The sequence below is a fragment of the Mytilus galloprovincialis genome, chromosome 4 (genome assembly GCF_965363235.1).
Source record: "Mytilus galloprovincialis chromosome 4, xbMytGall1.hap1.1, whole genome shotgun sequence".
In the NCBI taxonomy this organism is placed as follows: Eukaryota; Metazoa; Mollusca; class Bivalvia; order Mytilida; family Mytilidae; genus Mytilus; species Mytilus galloprovincialis.
The window spans coordinates 62067501-62089184 of record NC_134841.1 but is presented as its reverse complement, the minus strand read 5'-3'; the positions used below and the strand labels follow the sequence as shown (position 1 = coordinate 62089184).

Here is a 21684-nt window from a genome sequence, read left to right as displayed (position 1 = left end):
TGTACATGTTGTCCCTATCATTGTTCATGTACATGTGACTAGTATTTGTATTATCTGTATATCTGTTATTTGTATTAGATACATTATGTAGAAACTGACCTAAAATATCGTAATGCTGCGGTTAGAAAATGTAAATCTAGAAACTAATTAATGTTTTCCGTCGTCTGCACTAAAAATTAGTATTAACATGAATTACTTATAAATCATATGAAGTACAAAGTACTCTTAATTACTTCATGTGGCTTTCTTAATGTCGCACGTATTTATTTAGGAAAAACCTGATTAATATGATACACGCAGAAGTCAGCTACAAGCATCACGGATAGTTATTATACAAGCACCAAACATGGGGCGAATACAGACATTTTGGACCAACAATCGTACGTTGGTATATACAGTCAGCGGATTAATTCTAGGATATTCGTTTGCGATCGGAATGAGCTATCTTCTATTTTCTATAGGGCAAGAAAAAGGAAAAGGGCATATCCAGTCTTTTGGTAAGCATAAACATGTATATTCAGCCTATTGAGAATAAATTAAAATGCCTCACTGGTCTCGTGTTTGTGTGCTGGTGCATGCTTGGACTTGCTATAATTCCCTTTCTATTATTTCTCTCTTACTAATTTATATGTTTACTGATAAGTGCCAGCCTACTGATGGCCCTTGGAGCAGATGTCAGAATAATTGTAATCTCCTAGTTAGAGCAGTAAAATTATTAAAGGGGCAAATTGAAAAAAAAAAGAAAAAAACATAATTAGGAAGGGACAGGTAGCAAGTCTAGTGCATGCCCTGAATACTGAAAATTGTGTTTTCGGTCCCCATCAAGATGAAACTAAATTGTTCAAAATTGTGTTTTTTTTTAGCGCTACTGGAAAGCATGCATAATTTAGAAGTAATGTTCCTTGATGCAAATATTTTTGGGTAAGGTGTAATCTCTTCTAACGTACGTAACATTATGAGGTAACTTTGTAAATAAATAAACTCATCAAAGATACCAGGACTATATACGCCAGACGCGCGTTTCGTCTACAAAAGACTCATCAGTGACGCTCGAATCCAAAAATGTTAAAAAGGCCAAATAAAGTAAAAACTGAAGTTGAAGAGCATTGAGGACCAAAATTCCTAAAAGTATTGCCAAATACAGCTGAGGTAATCGTATTCAGGGAGTTGGTGGTGTAAATATTAGAGTTATTATATATATAGCAATCAGGCAAAGGGATCCCTAATCAAACTCGTCTATCTATTGTAAAAGAAAAACAAAGAATCTTTGGAATTAAACCATGACACAGATTTAGTGCATGCACAGCTGTACCTTCTATTACATAACTGAATTCCGAATATCACCTCAGTGGATATAAGATAAGCTGTCAACAGAGCAGAATGCCGTCATTACATTTTGTATCATGAACTATTTCAACAGGTCAACAGTAAGTGAATTTGAAGGATACTGACATAGATATATACATTACATATATTCAGGATTATTATGATTTTTACACTTGCATATATACTTAGTATCCGCTAAACATTTCACTGAGATAGGTTTTGGCGATCAGCATTACACTTTTATATGGACAGCAGCAATCTAAGGCGAGACACTATATACACCTTGTAGAACGCCACATGCGGGGTGTCGGCTATGATCGACACGAGGTGGCAATTTCGAAGCGAAGAAATACTATCAAAGAAAGTTCAATTATCAAAATTTTTTTTCTTTCTAGAATTCTTATTACCATATAATGTATTGCACGGAAGGAACTGAAACATAATCGATTTCCTGCAAACAGAAGCAGTCGTTTTCAGTGCTCTTTTTCCTCAAACACCTCTCCTTAGTTTTCCGTGTTGCAGACTTTGAGGCTTCATATGCAAATTTCTTGATAAAAACTACTTTAGACGACTTCCTCCCGAATCAATTATATAGAATTGAATTCCTATCATGGAATTTAAACCAAATACCAGCTTCTTACTTAAAATTAATTGGTTTTAAAACTAGTTTTACATCAAAATATAAAAGTGTTGCTCGGGGTGTCAGATTTTGCGTCTCAAGGGGTAGAGGCTTTTAATAATAAAAAAAATAGAATAGATTTGCATATAAATCGGTCTATATCTGATGCTTTTTAGTTAAAAAACATCTACTATATTATGATGATACATTACAAACTAAATGTTTGCCTTTTTTTTAGTCTTATAAGACATGTGCTTTTGATTTCATAAAAAGTAAAAAATATTTTGTTTTAAATCTGGAAAATGATTTCTTTTCTCTTTCAGTTACTATCATGGTCAGAAAATAGTCACGGCTGTGGCTCAATTCACTGAAACATGGAGGAAATTCACAGAGCAGACCTCCAGCTGTGACTTTTTCTGATCATGCTAGTAACTGACAAGGAAAAGAAATAATTTTCAAGCTTTAAAACAAAATATTTTGAGTCATTTTTTACTTTTTATGAAATCAAAAGCACATGTCTTATAAGACTAAAAAAATGGCAAAATGAAGTACCTTTAGTTTGTAATGTGTTATCATAATACAGTAGATGTGTGTTAACTAAAAAGTATCAGATACAGACCGATTTATATGCAAATCTGCTCTATTTTTTTTTTCATTAAAAGCCTCTACCCCTTGAGACGCAAAATCTGACACCCCTAAAACACTTAATATTTTGATGAAAAACTAGTTTTATAACCAGTTAATTTTAAGTAAGAAGCTGGTATTTGGTTGAATTCCATAATAGGAATTCAATTCTATATAAATGATTCGAGAGGATGTCGTCTTAAGTAGTTTTTTATCAAGAAATTTGCATATGAAGCCTCAAAATCTACAACACGGAAAACTAAGGAGAGGTGTTTGAGGAAACAGAGCACTGAAAACAACTGCTTCTGCTTGCAGGAAATGGATTATGTCTCAGTTCCTTCCATTCAATACATTATATGGTACGAGGAATTAAAAAAAAAATAAAAAAAAATTGATACTTGAACTTTAAGTTACTTTGATAGTTATTCTTCGCTTCGAAATTTACACCCCGTGTCCAACATAACCGACACCCTGCATGTGGTCCGAGAACACAATTATTTCGTAGTGCATTTCTTTTAGAACATAAATAAAAAATGCTTTCTCAATGAAATTTTTAAAATGTGTGTTGTACTACATTTTGGAGAAATTATATCAAAATTATAGAAAACTTCATCGGCTCTAACTCAAAATATGGACAATTCTATGTTTAGGGCGTCTTGAAATCTTTTGACAGCTTCCGAAGTGCTAATTTTCAACCTTTTTCAGCTGGACCAAATCACTACTTTCCTTTAAAATTCTGGACCCAATTTTTTTACAGTGTAGTTTCACCCCCTACTTGCAATTTGAGGCATAAAATGTGGAGAAATAAATTTGGAAGGGGTATAAAAACATTGGCAATTAACCCACTGTCAACACTAGGGACTATATTCGTTCGAAAATCAATCAAGGGACGTTGTGGTCTCGGACCATGTGGCGCGCAACACGGTGCTATAGGTTCCGAGGATTTTGTTTTGATTTGGTTAATATCCAAAGGACGACAACATAATTCCTTTCCATATTGTATTTTGAATTGAAGATGGACAAAGTTAAAACTAGGTGTTTCTGGCTACAGGTTTGTGAACATACAAACCAAATAACTGTACTCTGTTCACATTGGTTTTGTAATGTATTAACATTCGCAATAATTGTTTTGAAATACACAGTCTATACGTGTGGTACCAATAAATCTTTTAGGAGACATACATAAACTTTTCATGGCACTTTTCTAAAAATATATTAGAATCATGTTTACTTTTAGAAATAACTCAACTTATAAAAGATTCAAAAGAGGAGATATTAAATGTGATACGGGACTCGAGGAACTCTACAAGCAACGAAAATATTAACGGTAGGTGATTACACTACAGCAACTCTGCTGTCTTCCTCCTTATTTTATATTATATCTTACATGAAAAAATAAGAATATGTGGTATGCTTGTAAATGAGATAATTTCACCAGAGAGCAATTCATGCGGGAATTAGGGACAAAAAAAGGGTAAAAAACAAGCATTTTTATAGTTTCCAGACAATAACTCGTGTTAAAGAATATGGATCTCTCTGAAATCGTACTACAAGGTTCTATACTACAAAGGAAAGGCTGGGTTTGAATGTGGGATTAATTGCTCCAAGGAGGGATTCAAAAACAATTTAAGGGGTTCCAATCTTTTAAGGGGTTCCATTTTTTTTTCAAATTTTTTCAAATTTTTATTTTTTTTTCAAATACGGCTAAGGTAATCTATTCCTGGGATAAGAACATCCTTAGTTTTCCAAACAAATCAAAGTTTTGTCAACAAGAAATTTATAAAATGACCATATAATTGATATTCATGTCAATACCGAAGTGCTGACTACTGGGTTGGTGATAGCCTGGGGGTCGAAACGTTATTCAGCAGCGGCATCGACCCAGTGGTGTAAATAGTTATCAAAGGTATCATGATTACAATTTTATACACCAAACGCGCGTTTCGTCTACATAAGACTCATCAGTGACGCTCAGATAAAAATAGTTATGAAGCCAACAAGTACAAAGTTGAAGAGCAATTAGGACCCAAAATTTCAAAAAGTTGTGCAAAATACGGCTAAGGTAATCTATTCCTGGGGGAAAAAAATCCTTAGTTTTCCGAAAAAATCAAAGTTTTGTCAACAGGAAATTCATAAAATGACGATATAATTGATATTAATGTCAACACCGAAGTGCTGACTACTGGGCTAATGATACTCTCGAGGACGAAACGTCCACCAGCAGTGGCATCGACCCAGTGGTGTAAATATTTATCAAAGGTACCAGGATTACAATTTAATACGCCAAACATACTCTGTTTTAGTGATTTTACAAAACAAAATTCATGAGCTTAATATGACATACTTACTTTTCAAGAAAATCTTACAAGTTCGGTGTTTGTGTGATCATAGTGTTGGATCCATCCATTTGAAACTTTACAAACGTAAATCTTTTTCATTTTAAATATCAGAGTTAACGAACTATTTGAATTTAAATAATTTATTTAACTATAGAAATTTTAGTAAAACTATATGTAAGGTCCTTTTTTGGTAATATAGCTCTTCAACGTTTAGTTTTTATACAATCTTGGCTTTCAAGTATTCAACTTTGGGAGTTCCTGGTGAAGGTAAAACCAGAAAAGCAGGTTAGACGCATACAATTTATAAAGTGTTGTTTTTTGTGGTTTTGTGTAAATGACAAAGAATATCAAGTATTAATAAAGAGATAGTACTCATTGTAGATTATTGATTCACTTCTTACAGTGAATGTGATTCAAAAGATGAACAGCAGACAGAGATATAAAGTTTAACGCTGTTCGATTGGTCTTTGTTGTATTTGCCTGTATCGTGTTTCCAGTTATCCACATAATATCAATTTACTCATACTGTTGATAAAAAAACCAAACCATTATGATCTAATCGTATGATTCCACGTTTAAATATAACTTTTATCATTCTATATATTGTTGCCATGAATTTGCTATTTTGATGTGTTTTTTTTCTTCTTTTTAGCTGTGAGTAAGCAAGGAATCATCGCTTTCTATGCAATCGCAACCAGATCTATCGACCTCGAGCATAGCCAGACAATAGTTTTTGATCATGTATACACTAACATTGGTAAAAGTTATAATCCGAAAACAGGAAAATTCATTGTGCCTTTAAATGGATTGTATCGTTTCGGAAGTACAGGGATGTCGCAAAGTGATGATGTAGTTCATTTGCAAATGAACAAAAACAGTGTTGAAGTCGCCCGTAGCACTGCACAACAAAATTATAACACTGCTGACATGGAAGCCATTTTAGAACTCAAGAAGGGTGATATTATTGACGTCACACGTAGAACAAACAACAATAAACAGACAGAACGACTCCATGGTAACAGAATGGCGTCATTTACGGGGTTCCTAATAGCAACAATGTAGATTATGTAAAACGGACAAAAAATATTGGAAATACACTTCATAGAGCTATTACTTTGACTTATGTATAAAACAGAGACCTAAAAACTTACGTCTTTCAATCTATTGAAAATTTGCAGAGTCTCTTGTTACTAAGAATTTGACAATTTCTGCATTTCTTCTTTTTAGAGAATGTGTTGTTATTCATGTTGAATATCACCATAGATTTATATTACATCTGAATGTATTTTGTACTACGTTTATATATTGGGCCATTTTTATAAGTATAACTCGCCAAAGGTACCAGGCTTATTATTTTCCACACATGGCGCGAGTTTCTTCAGAAACTTATATAAAAAAAAATTAACAGGCCAATAAAAAACAGAAGTAATTACAGCTAAGGCAACCTGTTTCTGTGTTAATTTATCCATAGTATTTCGAATAAATTAATTTTTGAAATCAGCTTATGTATAAATATGAAAAAAGCATGAATCAATGATTATTCATGTCAACACAAATTCATTTTAAAAATGTTATGTTTTGAGTTTGTTAACGTGTATTATGTTGAAAAAAAACCAAATATATGCATTCTTCTAAAGAAGGTATATTAAGCTCTACTCACAGCTGTGAACCTAAATATGAGGATAAGATGTTTTACCTGAAGATATTTAAGAATGTGTTTACAGAATGGTAAGTGAACCCTTTTTACAAGGGTTTATTTTTTTTTCGAAAAATATTACAAATCATCTTTTGCACAAGGCTCGTATTAAGAACACTCTTTGAAAAGGCACTGGATACAATATGCCCCTTCCAGTGTAACTGAAACGATAAAAATTCGAATATCACCCTGTAGAATACAATAACAAAAACGGGGGGCATATAGACAAAGCACATTAACAAACATGAAAGACAAGAAAACAAAAAATTACCATAGCACAATAACGGGATGTATAAAACACAGATCGATATCACCAAAAATAGACTAAACAGTAAAAGTAATATTCAAAAAGACAAATAAGTCTAACATTAGCTACTAGTATGTCCACTCACGTTAGTCTAACATCATACATGTCCACTAATGTTAGTCCGTCATTAGACATGTCCACTCATGTTAGTATGACATCAGACAAGTCCACTAATGGTAGTCTGACATCAGATATGTCCAAAAATGTTAGTTTGACATCAGACATGTTCACTAATGTTCGTCTAACATGAGATATGTCCACAAATGTATGCTGGCATCTTACATGTCCACTAATGTTAGTCTGACATCAATCATGTCACTTAAAAGAGAGGGACGAAAGATACCAGAGGGACAGTCAATCTCATAAATCGAAAATAAACTGACAACACCATGGCTAAAAATGAAAAGGTCAAACAGACAAACAATAGTACACATGACACAACATAGAAAACTAAAGAATAAACAACACGAACTAATTTAAGTTAGTCTAACATCCGCATAGTGTGATATTGGAACGGTATGACTAGTGATATATGCACAACAATAGATAACTACAAATCCGTATCATTCTCTTTGGGGTTAAAGAAATTACTATTTCATAGTTTGGATGTTTTATACTTTAATGTATGACATTAGCATTACATAAACATCGGTATACTTGCGTTTTATTACGCCCTCGGAAAAAAATTAATACTGTTTTAAGTAACAAATCTGTATAATTGTGATCTATGATTTTTAATGTATTGTCTTGTTTACCACAAGTATCTGTAAATTGCTTGTATTCTTATTTTCCTCTATTTTTTTTTATTAAGTACCAGTTTAAAGAAAGTTCTTGTGTTTCGCATATAATCTTACATGAGAAGAAAATTCAATACACATTAGTTTCAATTAACAATTTTTTATAACCATCCCACTACAAAACTATATAATACCCATTACCTTTCTACAAATTGTTCTAACAAAGGAGGCATTTTTTTCAATTTTAGTATTTTTTGAAAGGGCAAGGAAATTATTGAGATATTTTTTTTCAAAAGTTAGAAAACTGTATTTTTTTTTATAAACATGCTACCGTAATAGAACACATGTGGACAATTGTGTTCTAAATGCCTTTCTAGACGATTCTTTAAAATCCGGATTGTTACTGAATAACTGAATACTAGTTATCTGAAAATAATCTTACATTCATACATGTACATGTTGAAATATATAGAATGAGAAGGACAGCCATTGTTCATACAGTATGCACATATAATAAAGAAAACTGTCGAGTGTTAATTAAAGCAAACCATTTCTTGCACTTGAAATTGATATTATAAACTACTTTAAATTATATAAACATATGAAGTACAAAGAACTCTAATTACTTTTTGTGTCTGTCTTTACGTTGTACTTGTTTATTTGGAAAAACCAGATTAATTGAATGAACGTTTGAAGTCATATTTCAGCTTCACAGATAGTTTATTGTCAACGCACCAAACATGAGCGGATTACAGACATTTTGGAGCAGAAATCGTACGTTGGTATATACAGTCAGCGGATTAATTCTGGGATATTCAATCGCGATTGGAATGAGCTATCTTTTATTTTCGATAGGGCAAGAAAAAGGAAGAGGGAATATCCAGAATTTTAGTAAGTGTGACAGTGATGTTTTCCATTTTACTTCAAATGTGAACCTATAGAAACACTAAGAATTATTTATTTAATTTCATTTATTTTTTAATTTATGGTATCCGAATTGATGCTTTATCTACTAAGAACAATATAAACTGTCTCACTGGTCTCTTGTTAGTTTGCTGTTCTTTGATTTAAATTCTGAAATACGTGTTTTCGGTCCCCGTAAAGATGATCGAAACCGAATATTTCAAAAATGTTTTTATCAGCAAGAATTTAGAAGTGATCAAGGCTTTTAGATGTAAACATCTGTTGGGTAGGGTGTTATGTGTTAACTTACGTAGCATTGTGATCTACCACGTTCAAAGAAGCCTTCAGGGAGTTGGTGTTGAAATGGTTTGGGTAATTATAGCCATCAAGTAACGTAAAAGTCACTATCAAGCGATAATTGAAAAAAAATCGGAATTTATAACTCGTACAAGTAAACTCCTTATCATGAAATTTGCCAGATTTCATGAAACTTCTTTTTTCATAATGCCGTTAATAGTGCCCAAGACATTAGAATACATCGTCGTCAAACTCATATAAGATATTTTAATAAAAAAAAACACAGGATATTTGTTATCCATCCATGACACAAAAGTAGTAAACATTTGTCCTTCTTATTACAAAACTAAATTCAAAGTATCACCTCATGAATACCAAACATAAAAGCTGGCAAATAGAGCAGAATACCGTCATTTTCATGATCTGTTTCAACAGGTCAACAGTAAGTCAATATGAAGGCAATTAACACACATACATACATACAGGGTTATCATGATCATAACAAATGTATAAGTACTCCGTATCCGCTAAATAATACATGAGATATACTTTAAATTTCACCTTTTTCTGAGCATGTGGAAAAACGCCACCTAAGCGGGATATAGCGATCTTACATTCATTGGTTGGTCGTTGTCAATTTTTAGGTTTAGTCTGCATTTAATTTGTTTTTCAACATCAATATCTTTATCAACCATTCCTGGAATTTTATGAAACTTAGACAGTAGATATTTTATGATCAAAATAAAGCATCCAGAGTAAAATTTTCAACATATGTTGTCATTTCCCGTATTCTATCAATTATTTAATGACTTAGTGTTTTTGCAGTATATATTCAGATAACGCCTCGGATAAAAGTTATATAGACATCAATAACTATGTTCAACCTTCATTTAATTATTCGGAAATTTTGGCAGAGTACATTTTATGATAATATATATATGGCACAGTGCAGGCGGTGTTGTCTCGATATCCTAATAGCATCAGTTCGAATCCCAGCGAGGGAACAACAAAAATTTCTTCGGCAAATTGGTGTGCTGATATTTAGAGTAATGATATATAATATACAATGTATTATAAAAGATAATGTCCGAATCTAGATTTTCCTATATGTTTTGACTTAGTTTTTTGGCGATCAAATTACACTTTTACCCAGACATCATCAATCGCAGGCAAAACACTACGATCTGCGGAAACTTTATTTTGTTTGTTGTAAAGGGCAAGTCTATGTGCAACCTGATTTTGTCCACATTGTATTTTGGACTGAATGATGGATTGAGATAAAACTAGGTGTTTTAGTCTCTAGGTTTATGAGCATGCAAACCAAATAAATGTATTGTTTTCTTCACTGATATTGTATCAATAGTTATCAAAGGTACCAGGATTATAATTTAGTACGTCAGACGCGCGTTTCGTCTACACAAGACTCATCAGTGACGCTCACAACTCTCGCAATAATTGATTTGAAAAACACAGGCTCTATATATGATACCAATAAACTGTTTAGGAAACATACACAAACATATCATGGCACGATAATGTATCATGTTTTCTTTTAGAAATAGCTCAGCTTATAAAAGATTCAAAAGACGAGATATTGAATGTCATTAGGGACTCGAAGAACTCAACAAGCAACGAAAAGTCTAACGGTAAGTGATTTCACAACAGGAACAGTGCTCTCTTATTCCTTTTTCTCTTTCATTTTTTACATTTGAAAATACGATCTGCGGTATGCTTGTAAATGAGACAACTACATTTGCAAACTCCGAACAGTGATCGTTTCCGTTCCGGAACTATTTTCCTTTACTCCATCATTAGTGTAGAGTAGTATGCGGACCCGTATGCGGATCGGAACTGGAACTGCCGGGGAGTTTGCTACATTTGTATCCACCATAAACCAATGCAGAACCATACTTGATTTTTAGCTCTTCTGTGGTTTAATTCCTCGAAATCTAAATTAACATTACAATATTAAGATTAAAATATCCATTGCCTACTATAAGCATTTAAGACAGATACTATAATCTTGTAAGAAAACTACAGTGTTGTAGGCAGATACAGTAAATCACATTTAACTATAATGAACACTTTTTCAACTAATTTGTGTAGTTTGTTCCTATGTTGTACCGGTTCACCACTGTCGAAGATTAGGGGGAAATGTTTGGCTCCAACAAACATGCTTAGCACCACCATATTTTGCATGTGCTATTCCAAGTAAACCAACCTGAAATTCAGTGATTGTCGTTTGTTCCTGTTTCTTTTTTTACAAGTTCGGTACATGTGTGATCACACTGTTGGATCCATCCATTTGCAACATTGCAAACGCAAACTTTTTTCATTTTAGATATCAAGGTACTTTACTTTTTAAATTCATTAATTTATTTAACTCTATATAATTTAGCAAAACAAATTAGGTCCTTTTTTTGACAAGTAGCTCTTCAACTGATTTGTTTCGTATACATTCTTTGCTTTGAGAGTTCCTGATGAAGGTTTATTCAGAAAACGCGTCGGACACATATAATTTATAAACTGTTGTTTTTATTTTGTAGTATTCAATGAACTTCGTTTTAGTGGTTATCGGTGAATATCAAATAAAATAAAAAAACGTAAAAAAAGAATTGCTCAGTGCAGGTTATTGTTTCAGTTCTTCCAGTGACTGTGATCCAGATGATGAACAGCACCAATAAAAACGCTATACGATTGATATTGCTCATAATTTCCAGTATCATGGGATTGTTGTAAATTGTTTCCAGTTATCCACATAATGTCTATTTCCTCATACCATTGACAAAAAACCATTATAATCGGACGATTATATGTCTTAATCTAAGGTAAATATTTTTATATATTACTGCCACTAAATGTCTATTTTGATGTGTTTTCTTTCTCTTTAGATGGGACTAAGCAAGGAATCATCGCTTTCTACGCAATCTCAACCAGAGATCTCGACCTTGAGTTTAGTCAAACAGTAGTTTTTGATCAGGTATACACTAACATTGGTAAAGGTTATAATCCGAAAACAGGAAAATTCATTGCGCCTTTTGATGGATTGTATCGTTTCGGAAGTACTGGGATGTCGCAAAGTTATCATAGTGTTTTTCTGCAAATGAACAAAAACGGGATTGAAGTCGCTCGTAGTACTGCAGCACAAAATTATAATACTGCTGACATGGAAGCGATTTTAGAACTAAAGAAAGGTGATATCATTGAAGTGACCCGTAGAACAAACAGCAATAAACAGACAGAACGACTCCATGGTAATAGACTGGCATCATTTACAGGGTTCCTAATAGCAACAATGTAAATTGTTTTTTTTCGTGCAAATGTATTGTTACGTTTTTGACAGATAGCAGTGCCTAATATTATTGATATTGTCTTCATAGTTTTGTCTGTAATTCTGTCAACTTTAGTTTGTATTACCGTAATTAAAAAACACCTCATAATTTTCCTGAATTGGAATTTCTTTTCAATAGGGTCCACCAATTCTCCTCATAAAAAACTTTTAAGTGCAACGTACTCCACTCTTCTTCTGCCAAATCTTCACTGTCATGTTTGTGACTAAAACGCTGCCGTTTTTTTCTGTTCAGATTCAAGGCTGTACAAGGCTTCGGTTCCTACTTACCCCTAAACACCGTAAAAAAAGCTACAGTTTCTACATTTAATCACCTGCATTGATAAAATTAAACTATTTAAACTATATTGTTTTTGACAAAAAAAAAAAACCACACTTAAAATCAGATTAAATCATATAACTACAAATCAAGATTGAAAAGGCTTGTCTCCTGATCTCATTCCCCATGACTGTGTTATGAGGACAATTGTTTTAATTTAACTGTGAGATTTTGTGTTGATTTTATCGATTTTTGAATTTATGTTTGACAGTTAAGAAATAAATATTTTACGTACTCTAAGGTAGTTTCTGGATTGCTTTGCTTTAAAAAAAAAAAAGAAAAAAATGTGTAATAATTCATATAAAAAATTCCCATGGGTTTATATTCCATCTAAATTTATTTGGCACTACGCTTATATATTATATATATTTAAATAAAATTAACACATCAAAGATACCAGGCTTATGTTTTTCGACACAAGACGCGAGTTTTCGTCTACAAATAAACTCATCAAAGATACCAGGAATGAAATTTGATATTTACGCCAGACGCGCGTTTCGTCTTCAAAAGACTCATCAGTGACACTCGAATCAATAATTGGTTAAAAGGCAAAATAAGTACAAAGTTGAAGAGCATTGAAAATTCCTAAAAGTTTTGCCAAATACAGCTAAGGTTATCTTTTCCTGAGGCAGAAAAGCCTTAGTATTTAAATTTTTTTTTATTAACAGTTAATTCATACTTATAAACATATCATTGATAACTCAGGTCAACTCAGAAGTGCTGACTACTGGGCTGGTGATATCCTCTGGAAATAAATGTCCACCAGCAGTGGCATCGACCCAGTGGTTGTACATATACTCATCAAAGATACTAAGATTAAAATTTCGTATTTACGCCAGACGCGCGTTTCGTCTACAAAAGACTCATCAACGCTCAAATAAAAAATTGTTAAAAAGGCCAAATAGAGTACGAAGTTGAAGAGCATGAGGAAAAAAAATTCCTAAATTGTTTTTCCAAATACAGCTAAGGTATTCCTGAGGTAGAAAAGCCTTAATGTTTCAAAAATTCAAAATATACCCTCAAGACACTTACCAAAGAGGAAATCCTGGATAATCATAGGTCTGTTCCTTTGTAATTTAAATCAAAGATGAAGAACTGGATCTTCCATCACTGTATTGGATACCGAAACTGCATAAGTGTCCTCACAAACAACGGTATATTGCTGGGTCTTCCAAGTGCTCCACGAAACCTCTTTCTAAATTGTTAACATCTATTTTATCAGCAATCAAAGATGGGCTTCAAAGTTATTGTGAAACTGCCTATTCTAGAGGTGGCGTGAATCAGATGTGGATACTTAAAAAATTCCAAAGATCTTTTAGAGTAAATACAATCTAACTCTCTTTTATCCTGTAATAGTATTAAAACATTTGACTTTTCTACACTTTACACAAGTATTCCACATTCCATACTTAAAGAAAAATTAAAAGAGTTGGTATTGCTTTGTTTCATAAAAAAGAATGGACAACGTAGATACAAGTGTCTTGTCTTAGGGAGGGACACATCCTTCTTTGTAAAGGATCACTCTGATTCAAACAAAAAATTCTCTAAAACTGACATTAGCAAGATGCTTAATTTCTTGATTGACAACATATTTGTTACGTTCGGAGGACGTGTTTTTTCAACAGACTGTCGACATTCCAATGGGAACAAATTGTGCCTCTCTTCTTGCCGACTTGTTTCTTTATTATTATGAGGTTGACTTCATTCATCAACTTCTTAACTCTACTTTCCGCTATATAGATGATGTTCTTTCACTAAATAATCCAAAATTTGGTGACTATGTTGAACTCATCTATCCCTTCGAACTAGAGATAAAGGATACTTCAGACACAGTTAAGTTGGCCTCATATCTTGACTTACATCTAGAAATAGACAATGAGGGTACGTTGAAAACAAAACTTTACGACAAAAGAGATGATTTCAGCTTTCCAATTGTAAACTTTCCATTTCTAAGTAGCAGCATTCCGGCAGCACCTGCATACGGGGTATATATCTCGCAATTGATACGATATTCTCGGGCTTTCATTTCCTATCATGATAATCTTAATAGAGGGTTGCTGCTCACAAGGAAGCTATTAAACCAAGAGTTCCAAATGTTAAAGTTGAAATCATCCCTTCAGAAATTTTACGGACGCCATCACGAGTTGGTTGACCGTTATGGAATAACCGTTTAACAAATGATATCGGACATGTTCCTTGCGTCGTACTACAATCCCCTTCTCTTTCATGAATGTGATCTACCGAGTTAGACTATTTACCGGATTTGTTACCACATGAGCAACACGACGGGTGCCACATGTGGAACATGATCTGCTTACCCTTCCGGAGCACCTGAGATCACCCCTAGTTTTTGGTCGGGTTCGTGTTGCCTATTCTTTAGTTTTCCATGTTGTGTCATGTGGTCTATTGTTTGTCTGTTTGTCTTTTTCATTTGTAGACATGGCGTTGTCAGTTTATTTTCAATTTATGATTTTGACTGTCCCTCTGGTACCTTTCGTCCCTCTTTTATAATTATGAAAATATCTATGACTCAAGTCATTTCCAGTAGCATCTCAATAACTGAAGTCAACACAGAAGTGCTGACTACTTTGCTGGAGATACCTTTGGGAAAATTAATCTTCACCAACAGTTGCATCGACCCAGTGGTTGTACATATACTGATCAAAGATACCAGGATTGAAATTTCGTATTTACGAGAAACGCACGTTTCGTCTACAAAAGACTCGCCAGTGGCGCTCGAATTAAAAGGCAAAATAAAGTAAGTACCACATAATAGCACTATTAAGGTAATATATTTCTTGGAAAGAAAACCCGTATCATTTCTATTGTTTCAGAATATGAAGTGACATTTTGCACAAGGGATTTTATTGTACAATGTTACAAATCATCTGTAGCACATGTACGTGTACCATGATCGGACTGAGATTACTTTCTGAAAAGGCACAAGAAACAGTTCTGCTCAAAATGTACATAAAACAAGAAAATTTGAGTTCCAGTCCTAAAAAAAAAATAATTAGAAAACAAAAGGAGTAGAGGAAAATATCACCTGAATGTATTTTACAATATCGTCATTTAAAAAAAATAGTGACATTAAGTCGCACTAAACAACAAATGGGTCTATGCCATCAACTTTGGCAATATCTTTCTTTAACATTAAGTTCATTCGAATGTACCTTCTCTCATTGAAGATCCATATGTACAGATTATCTCTTATACATATACCAATTCAATTGCAGCTAAAACTTTCTATTAAAAACAAGTGTTGCAGGATTTCAATATTAACTACTTCAAGTATATACCTCCTGATTGCACTTGTTTTAGTTCCCCTTTCATAATATATATCCTGACTTGCTACTTTATCACTGGTGACATGAAAACTCTATGCACAATGTGTTATCCAAAGGCCCTAAATATCATGAGCCTAAATCCATTTATTGGAAACACAACTGTCAAAAACTGATAAGTTTAGTATGAGATTGAGACCGTCAATGTACTAAACACAAAAATGTGTACACACTATTCCAGAATGAGGTTGTAGAAATCCCGTAGTACAATTTGATATGGAGACCATTACATTTGGATATCAAACATATGCATGTAGCTATCCCCATTTTGATCAAAAGTGGGCATATAACACTTCAATATTCACACGACGATGTGTATTTGTAATCCATTCGGTTTTAATTCTTATGTGTATCAACGAAAACACAGCCATGACAGTCACGACAGCCTTAACCAATCCCCACACTCTCGTTTGTCTGTTCATTTAGTTAGTTAAGAGAAATGTATGTATCTGCACTATTCATGCCATTCTTCGGGTATTTGTGCTGTAAAATAAATTTTATCAAAATGATCTTAACAGTCATATGCCTAAATGTAATGCATAGTATGAGCTCCATCTATAAACAATTCTTTGCAAATTCCAGCAGTCCAGAATTGGGAATTTTACATAGTGGACAAAAAAATCCATTATTTATCCCTAATAGAATAAAAGGATAATTTCATATAACAACATTATTTATAGTGAAGTGGGTAGGTAAGGTGTATACCAGATCTATTGCAGAATATAGAATGACGACGGATAAATACCAATTGTAACCACAATCCTGTCTTTTTTTCCTCGATTGTGACCTACCAAAAACGTCTTATCGATGGGTTTGTACGTGCACAAGCAACACGACGGGTGTTCTTTTTTTAGCAGGAAATGTCTACCCTTCCAGAGCAACTGAAATCTAGCCACCAAGTAAGAAGTCTGTCATTCATCGGTTGTCGTTTTTAGCTGAGTATCATATTTGTTTTCGTTTCGTACATTAATCAGGCCGTAGTTTTCTCGTTTAAATTGTTTTACATTTGTCATTCCGGGGCCTTTCATAGCTTACTATGCGGTATGGGGTTTGTTCGATGTTGAAGGTTTTACAGTGACATATAGTTGTTGATTTCGGTGTCATTTGGTCTCTTGTGGAGAGTTATCTCATTGGCAATCATACCACGTCTTCTTATTTTCATAATCATTGGCCGTGTCGTCTATGGTGCTAGAAGCAGTACGGAGATAAATGAAAAACCCTGAAACAGGAATAATGTTGTTATATAATCCCCTCTTACACGTTAAATATAACTGCTGTCCCCGAGAGTATTATCAGCTCAGAAGGCAGCACTATAGTACTGACATGATTGAGAACAAACCTTTCTCAAATTGTCCGTTTATAAATTATGAAATTATACAGAAACTAAGGTTTCAAATCCCTCGCACATAGTTTACTTTGATAAATTTGGCTATTTTGTATATGCTTTGGGGTAATGTTACTCTTCCACTGTTTTGGTTCTTGTACATCCTCGGCTTTCGAATATTCGACTTTGAGCGTTCCTGATGAAAGGGCGTCGGACGCATGAAACTATTAACTTGTTGCTTTGATTTTTTAGCACAAATTGTGAAAACAAAGTTTAATATATATCTAATTATAAAAGATAATACATTTATTCCCTCGTAACTACAAAAAAGATCTTGAGATACATTTATACGGTTTCCTTGACAAAAAACACAACTTTATCATAACATTTAGCTGAAATTGCAGATGTGTGTAACATTTCGCTATATCGTACATGTATATATATATTTCTATTCATTATATCGGTCAAAAGTTAGTGTGTTCTTATATAAGAATAGATTTGTTTGTTATTTTGTCAATCCAAAGAAAACAACGAATAAAAAATAACATTTTATAATATTACTTTTCAAATTTCTTTAGATTCATTTTTATTATTCAAATTCGGTATCAGTCTTGATTTATCGAACTCGCAAAACATATTAAGTATAATCGTAAGTTTGTTTCAAAGCAAGTTGACGTTAATAAATAAACTAGACACATATAATGCCCCTGCTGCATGCATAAATATATTGCCACAAATTTTTTTTTAAAAGTAAGCAGTTGGAAATGGATATGACTCAAAAACACATTATATGGCCCATAGTAGTTATGATATTTATATTATATAGGAAATATTACTGTTGTTAATCTTTCAAGATTTCAAATCTCAAATTTTGCAGGGTTACCAGGAAGTAAAAAGGGTGAATGTTATTAATACAAAATGTACATGTGAGTGTCATTTCCAGTTACAAAATGATCAAGTTGTCTTGATGGATATGGGAGTGATGTGACAATATTTACAGAAAATAATAAATTTTACAAAATGGTGAAGTCTTTATAAATGAATTTTTATTTCATTATGTAACGACAAAAGTAAACGACACAACTTTTTGACCCGGGACATAAACATGACTAACAAGTTAAACATCCTGTCATATATGGTAAATTTCTGATATCTCCCACTAATAGTATATGTACTAACACCATGCATAACGTTCTAGCTCGGAAACATAGGAAGTTTAAGTTGGACAAACCATCTATGAAAACTTTAACGAAAATAGAAATTCTAATAATAAGTTTAACCTTATCTAGTATATGTACAAACATCATATATAATATAGATTTAAGCTTGGAAACTGTATGAGGTTTTTAGCCGGAAAACCATATACCCGGTTTGACAAAATCCACCAAAATAAAATTAAATCCTGTAATATCTTAAAACTCTAGGGAAAATCAAAATTATGACAATATTCAAATCATTATAATAATATCTTTAACATTTTGTTATTATGGAAATCCTTGTTTAAGCAGAAAAAAAAACATGTAACCTATATCTGTACAGGAGTAAAATTATTAGCCATTGACATTTTGTTGCGGGTTCATACATATGCCGTTTGAATTACAGCTGATGAAAACCTTTATATCAAGAATTTTACATGATAACAGTTCTCGAAATCCTCTTTTGTTAACATACAACTATTTCTATTATAATAAATTGATGAGAAAATGAAAATAATGATACGAATAAAAGACATTAATAATAATGGTTTATTTTACAAATGGATAGACTAATAAATAAACTATAAATCTTCCTGGATATATTTAGTTAATATACGTCTCATCGAAAACAAATTGTTTGTTTCGATTCGTTTAATTACAGATATATACAATTTGGTCAATACCTAGTTTTGAATTTCGTAAAAGAATACATAGGGAATAATACATGGCAAAATCCGTATCATATGTCGTATCATCCCGAGATACGGCATGTCATGTGATACGGATTTTGCCATGCTTTTTACACTTTATCATATATTTCAACAGGAGAGTATTATATGATATGAATTGTTTTCTGATCCATAGCACTGGGTAACCTTCAGTTCTACTTTTGTCTTGTTTTAAAAAAAAGCCTTTTAAAAGAACTGCTCAATTACTTATCCGAAGCACCTGGGTTACATTACAATTTGCGTGCTGTTGTTTTAAAAATACTTTGTTTATTGTATTTTTTTGTGTGTTTTGTATTTTTTATAGTTGCATTTAGTGTGCCAAAAAATATGAAAACTTGACGTTCGTGACGTCACATGCCAATCAATGACGTTATTCAATAAATTAAGTCACGCCCGAATGACCGTTCATTTTGGACCTATTTTGAGGAAAATTATTTCTTAAGTTTACATAAATAAAAACTGACTTTATGTAAAAAAAAAAATAATAATTTTTTTTTAGGGGTGTGATAAAGGTTGTGATAAAGGATAGGAGTTTGGTATAGTAAAGGGTGCGCATCAAAGTTGCGCGATATGGATTAAACAGCATATTCAAAACTACTGTATCTACTACTAAATATATTATGATAAATGTATATAATTAAAAATATGATAATATTAAAAAAAGTAAAACTCAATGGAAAGATAGAATTTTGTTGCAAAATATTCGGAAGCAAGTCATTTTGTACCTTGACCGTTTCGTACATCTGCCAGTTCGTACCCAAATTTGCCTTTCATACCCAACATTTACCATTTAGTACACACAATAATATCAATTTCGTAGCCATGATAATATCAACTTCGTACCCACGATAATATCAATTTCGTACCAACGATAATATCAATTTCGTACCCTATGGGCCAAATGCATCTACCATCTCATACCTAATGGACTTAATACATGTTAACTATTTCATATCATATTTGGACTTTTTTTTTTAAGAATATAACATTAATAAAATTATTGCAATAGACTTAGACCCCCCGTTCACACTAGGACATTTTTATTCATTTAAACTAGACCGGTTCACTTTAGATCGGTTTAAGGGCTAATGTGAACGCTTAGAATCGATCTTCAATCGGTCTAAACTAAAACACCAAAAGAGGTAGGTTAGTTTGAATCGATCTAAAGTAAACCGATCTTACTTTAAATGTGAACGCAGAGATCGGTTTTAACTAGTACGATTGTTTAACCCATATTTCTGTCTTAAAGGATCTTTAAAACAAACTGCAAACATATTGTCTTCGCCGTAGCATAAATTTGCGAAATCTGTGTCTTCTTTTCTTATGTTGATTTTTTTTTGCAGGAACCGCAGTATTTCCGGCGTCGTGTTGGAACTTCGTTGCTACAGCTATATTTTTTTTTAAAATTCAAGAAAACTGCAATAACACCAGTATCAAAATTTAACTTGTGATTCAAGAGAAACAATAACTTTATCCATTTTTTTTCAAGAGTGTGTATCAGTGTATCAACACATGAATTTGATAAATCAGTTCTATTTATACACAATGTTTACAGTTTTACGGATAGAAAGGTTAGATCGATTGCGTTTTTAATTGTAGTGTGAACGCAGTGGTTCATATTAGACCGATAGAGATCGTTATGATTTTAAGATAATGTGAACGCTTACTGGTTTTATTTAGATCGGTTCAAATTAGATCGATAAAAAAATGCTAGTGTGAACGGGGTCTAACAATTTTATAAAGACCGATAATTGGTTTGATTAAGCAGCACTTGGAAACTTCAATAGTGTTATTAACACTTTGTTTGTTTACAGGATTTGTCATGTAACTGTTTTCTAGTTATAAATATTTTTTTTGTCTGGCGTATTAAATTTTAAATCTGGTACCTTTTGTTAGCTCCTATTCGTGTGTTTCTCTGTCCTATATGTTCTCTCATTTATTTGTTTTGTAGTCCTATCATGTAATGTTGTCATTTGAATGTTATATTTAACATTGGCAGCCATAAAAGCGGGAGGTTTGGCATGCCACAAAACTAGTTTCAAACCACAATTTTTTTCTTAAAATGTCCTGTGTCAAGTCAGGAAAATGGCCATTGTTATATTATAGTTCGTTTCTATGAGTGTTACATTTTAATGTTGTGTTTCTGTTGTGTCGTAGTTCTCCTCTTATAATTGATGTGTTTGGCTTAGTTTTTGTTTGTAACCCGGATTTATTTTTTTCTCAATCCATTTATGAATTTCGAACAGCAGTATACTACTGTTGCCTTTATTTTTGTCAGGAAATGCAGTAACAGATAAAAAAACTCAGGGTCAAAATTCATAGAACAGAAAAGGGGCAGTGGCAAATATTTCATGTATATTTTGAACACCGAGAGAATTACCTCGGCACCCTTTGCCAAAAAAAAAACAACCTTTCTTTTTTCTTATTTGTGCCTTCGGACTTTATGTTTTGAATTGTAGTTTCACTTTCCATATTCGGTATTTATTCAAATCTAAGCTCCACGTGGTAAAAATCACGTGATGCAGGAATATAGTATCTTGGAGTTTGGGCTATTTCTTTCTTTTCGGGAAGGGACT

General features: G+C 32.8%; 2 protein-coding genes across 2 annotated transcripts; both read left to right on the top strand.

Annotated features, from left to right (window-relative positions):
- Window positions 1-235: 235 nt before the first annotated feature.
- LOC143072640 (complement C1q subcomponent subunit B-like) lies at window positions 236-6200 on the top strand. The gene is made up of 3 exons (XM_076247682.1): window positions 236-497; window positions 3807-3896; window positions 5561-6200. The coding sequence occupies exons 1-3, from the start codon at window positions 347-349 to the stop codon at window positions 5968-5970; spliced, it is 651 nt and encodes a 216-aa protein (XP_076103797.1). The 5' UTR covers window positions 236-346; the 3' UTR covers window positions 5971-6200.
- A 2085-nt stretch (window positions 6201-8285) lies between these two features.
- LOC143072639 (complement C1q-like protein 4) lies at window positions 8286-12290 on the top strand. The gene is made up of 3 exons (XM_076247681.1): window positions 8286-8539; window positions 10405-10494; window positions 11740-12290. Exons 1-3 carry the CDS (start codon window positions 8389-8391, stop codon window positions 12147-12149), a joined length of 651 nt encoding a protein of 216 aa, XP_076103796.1. The 5' UTR covers window positions 8286-8388; the 3' UTR covers window positions 12150-12290.
- Window positions 12291-21684: the final 9394 nt, after the last annotated feature.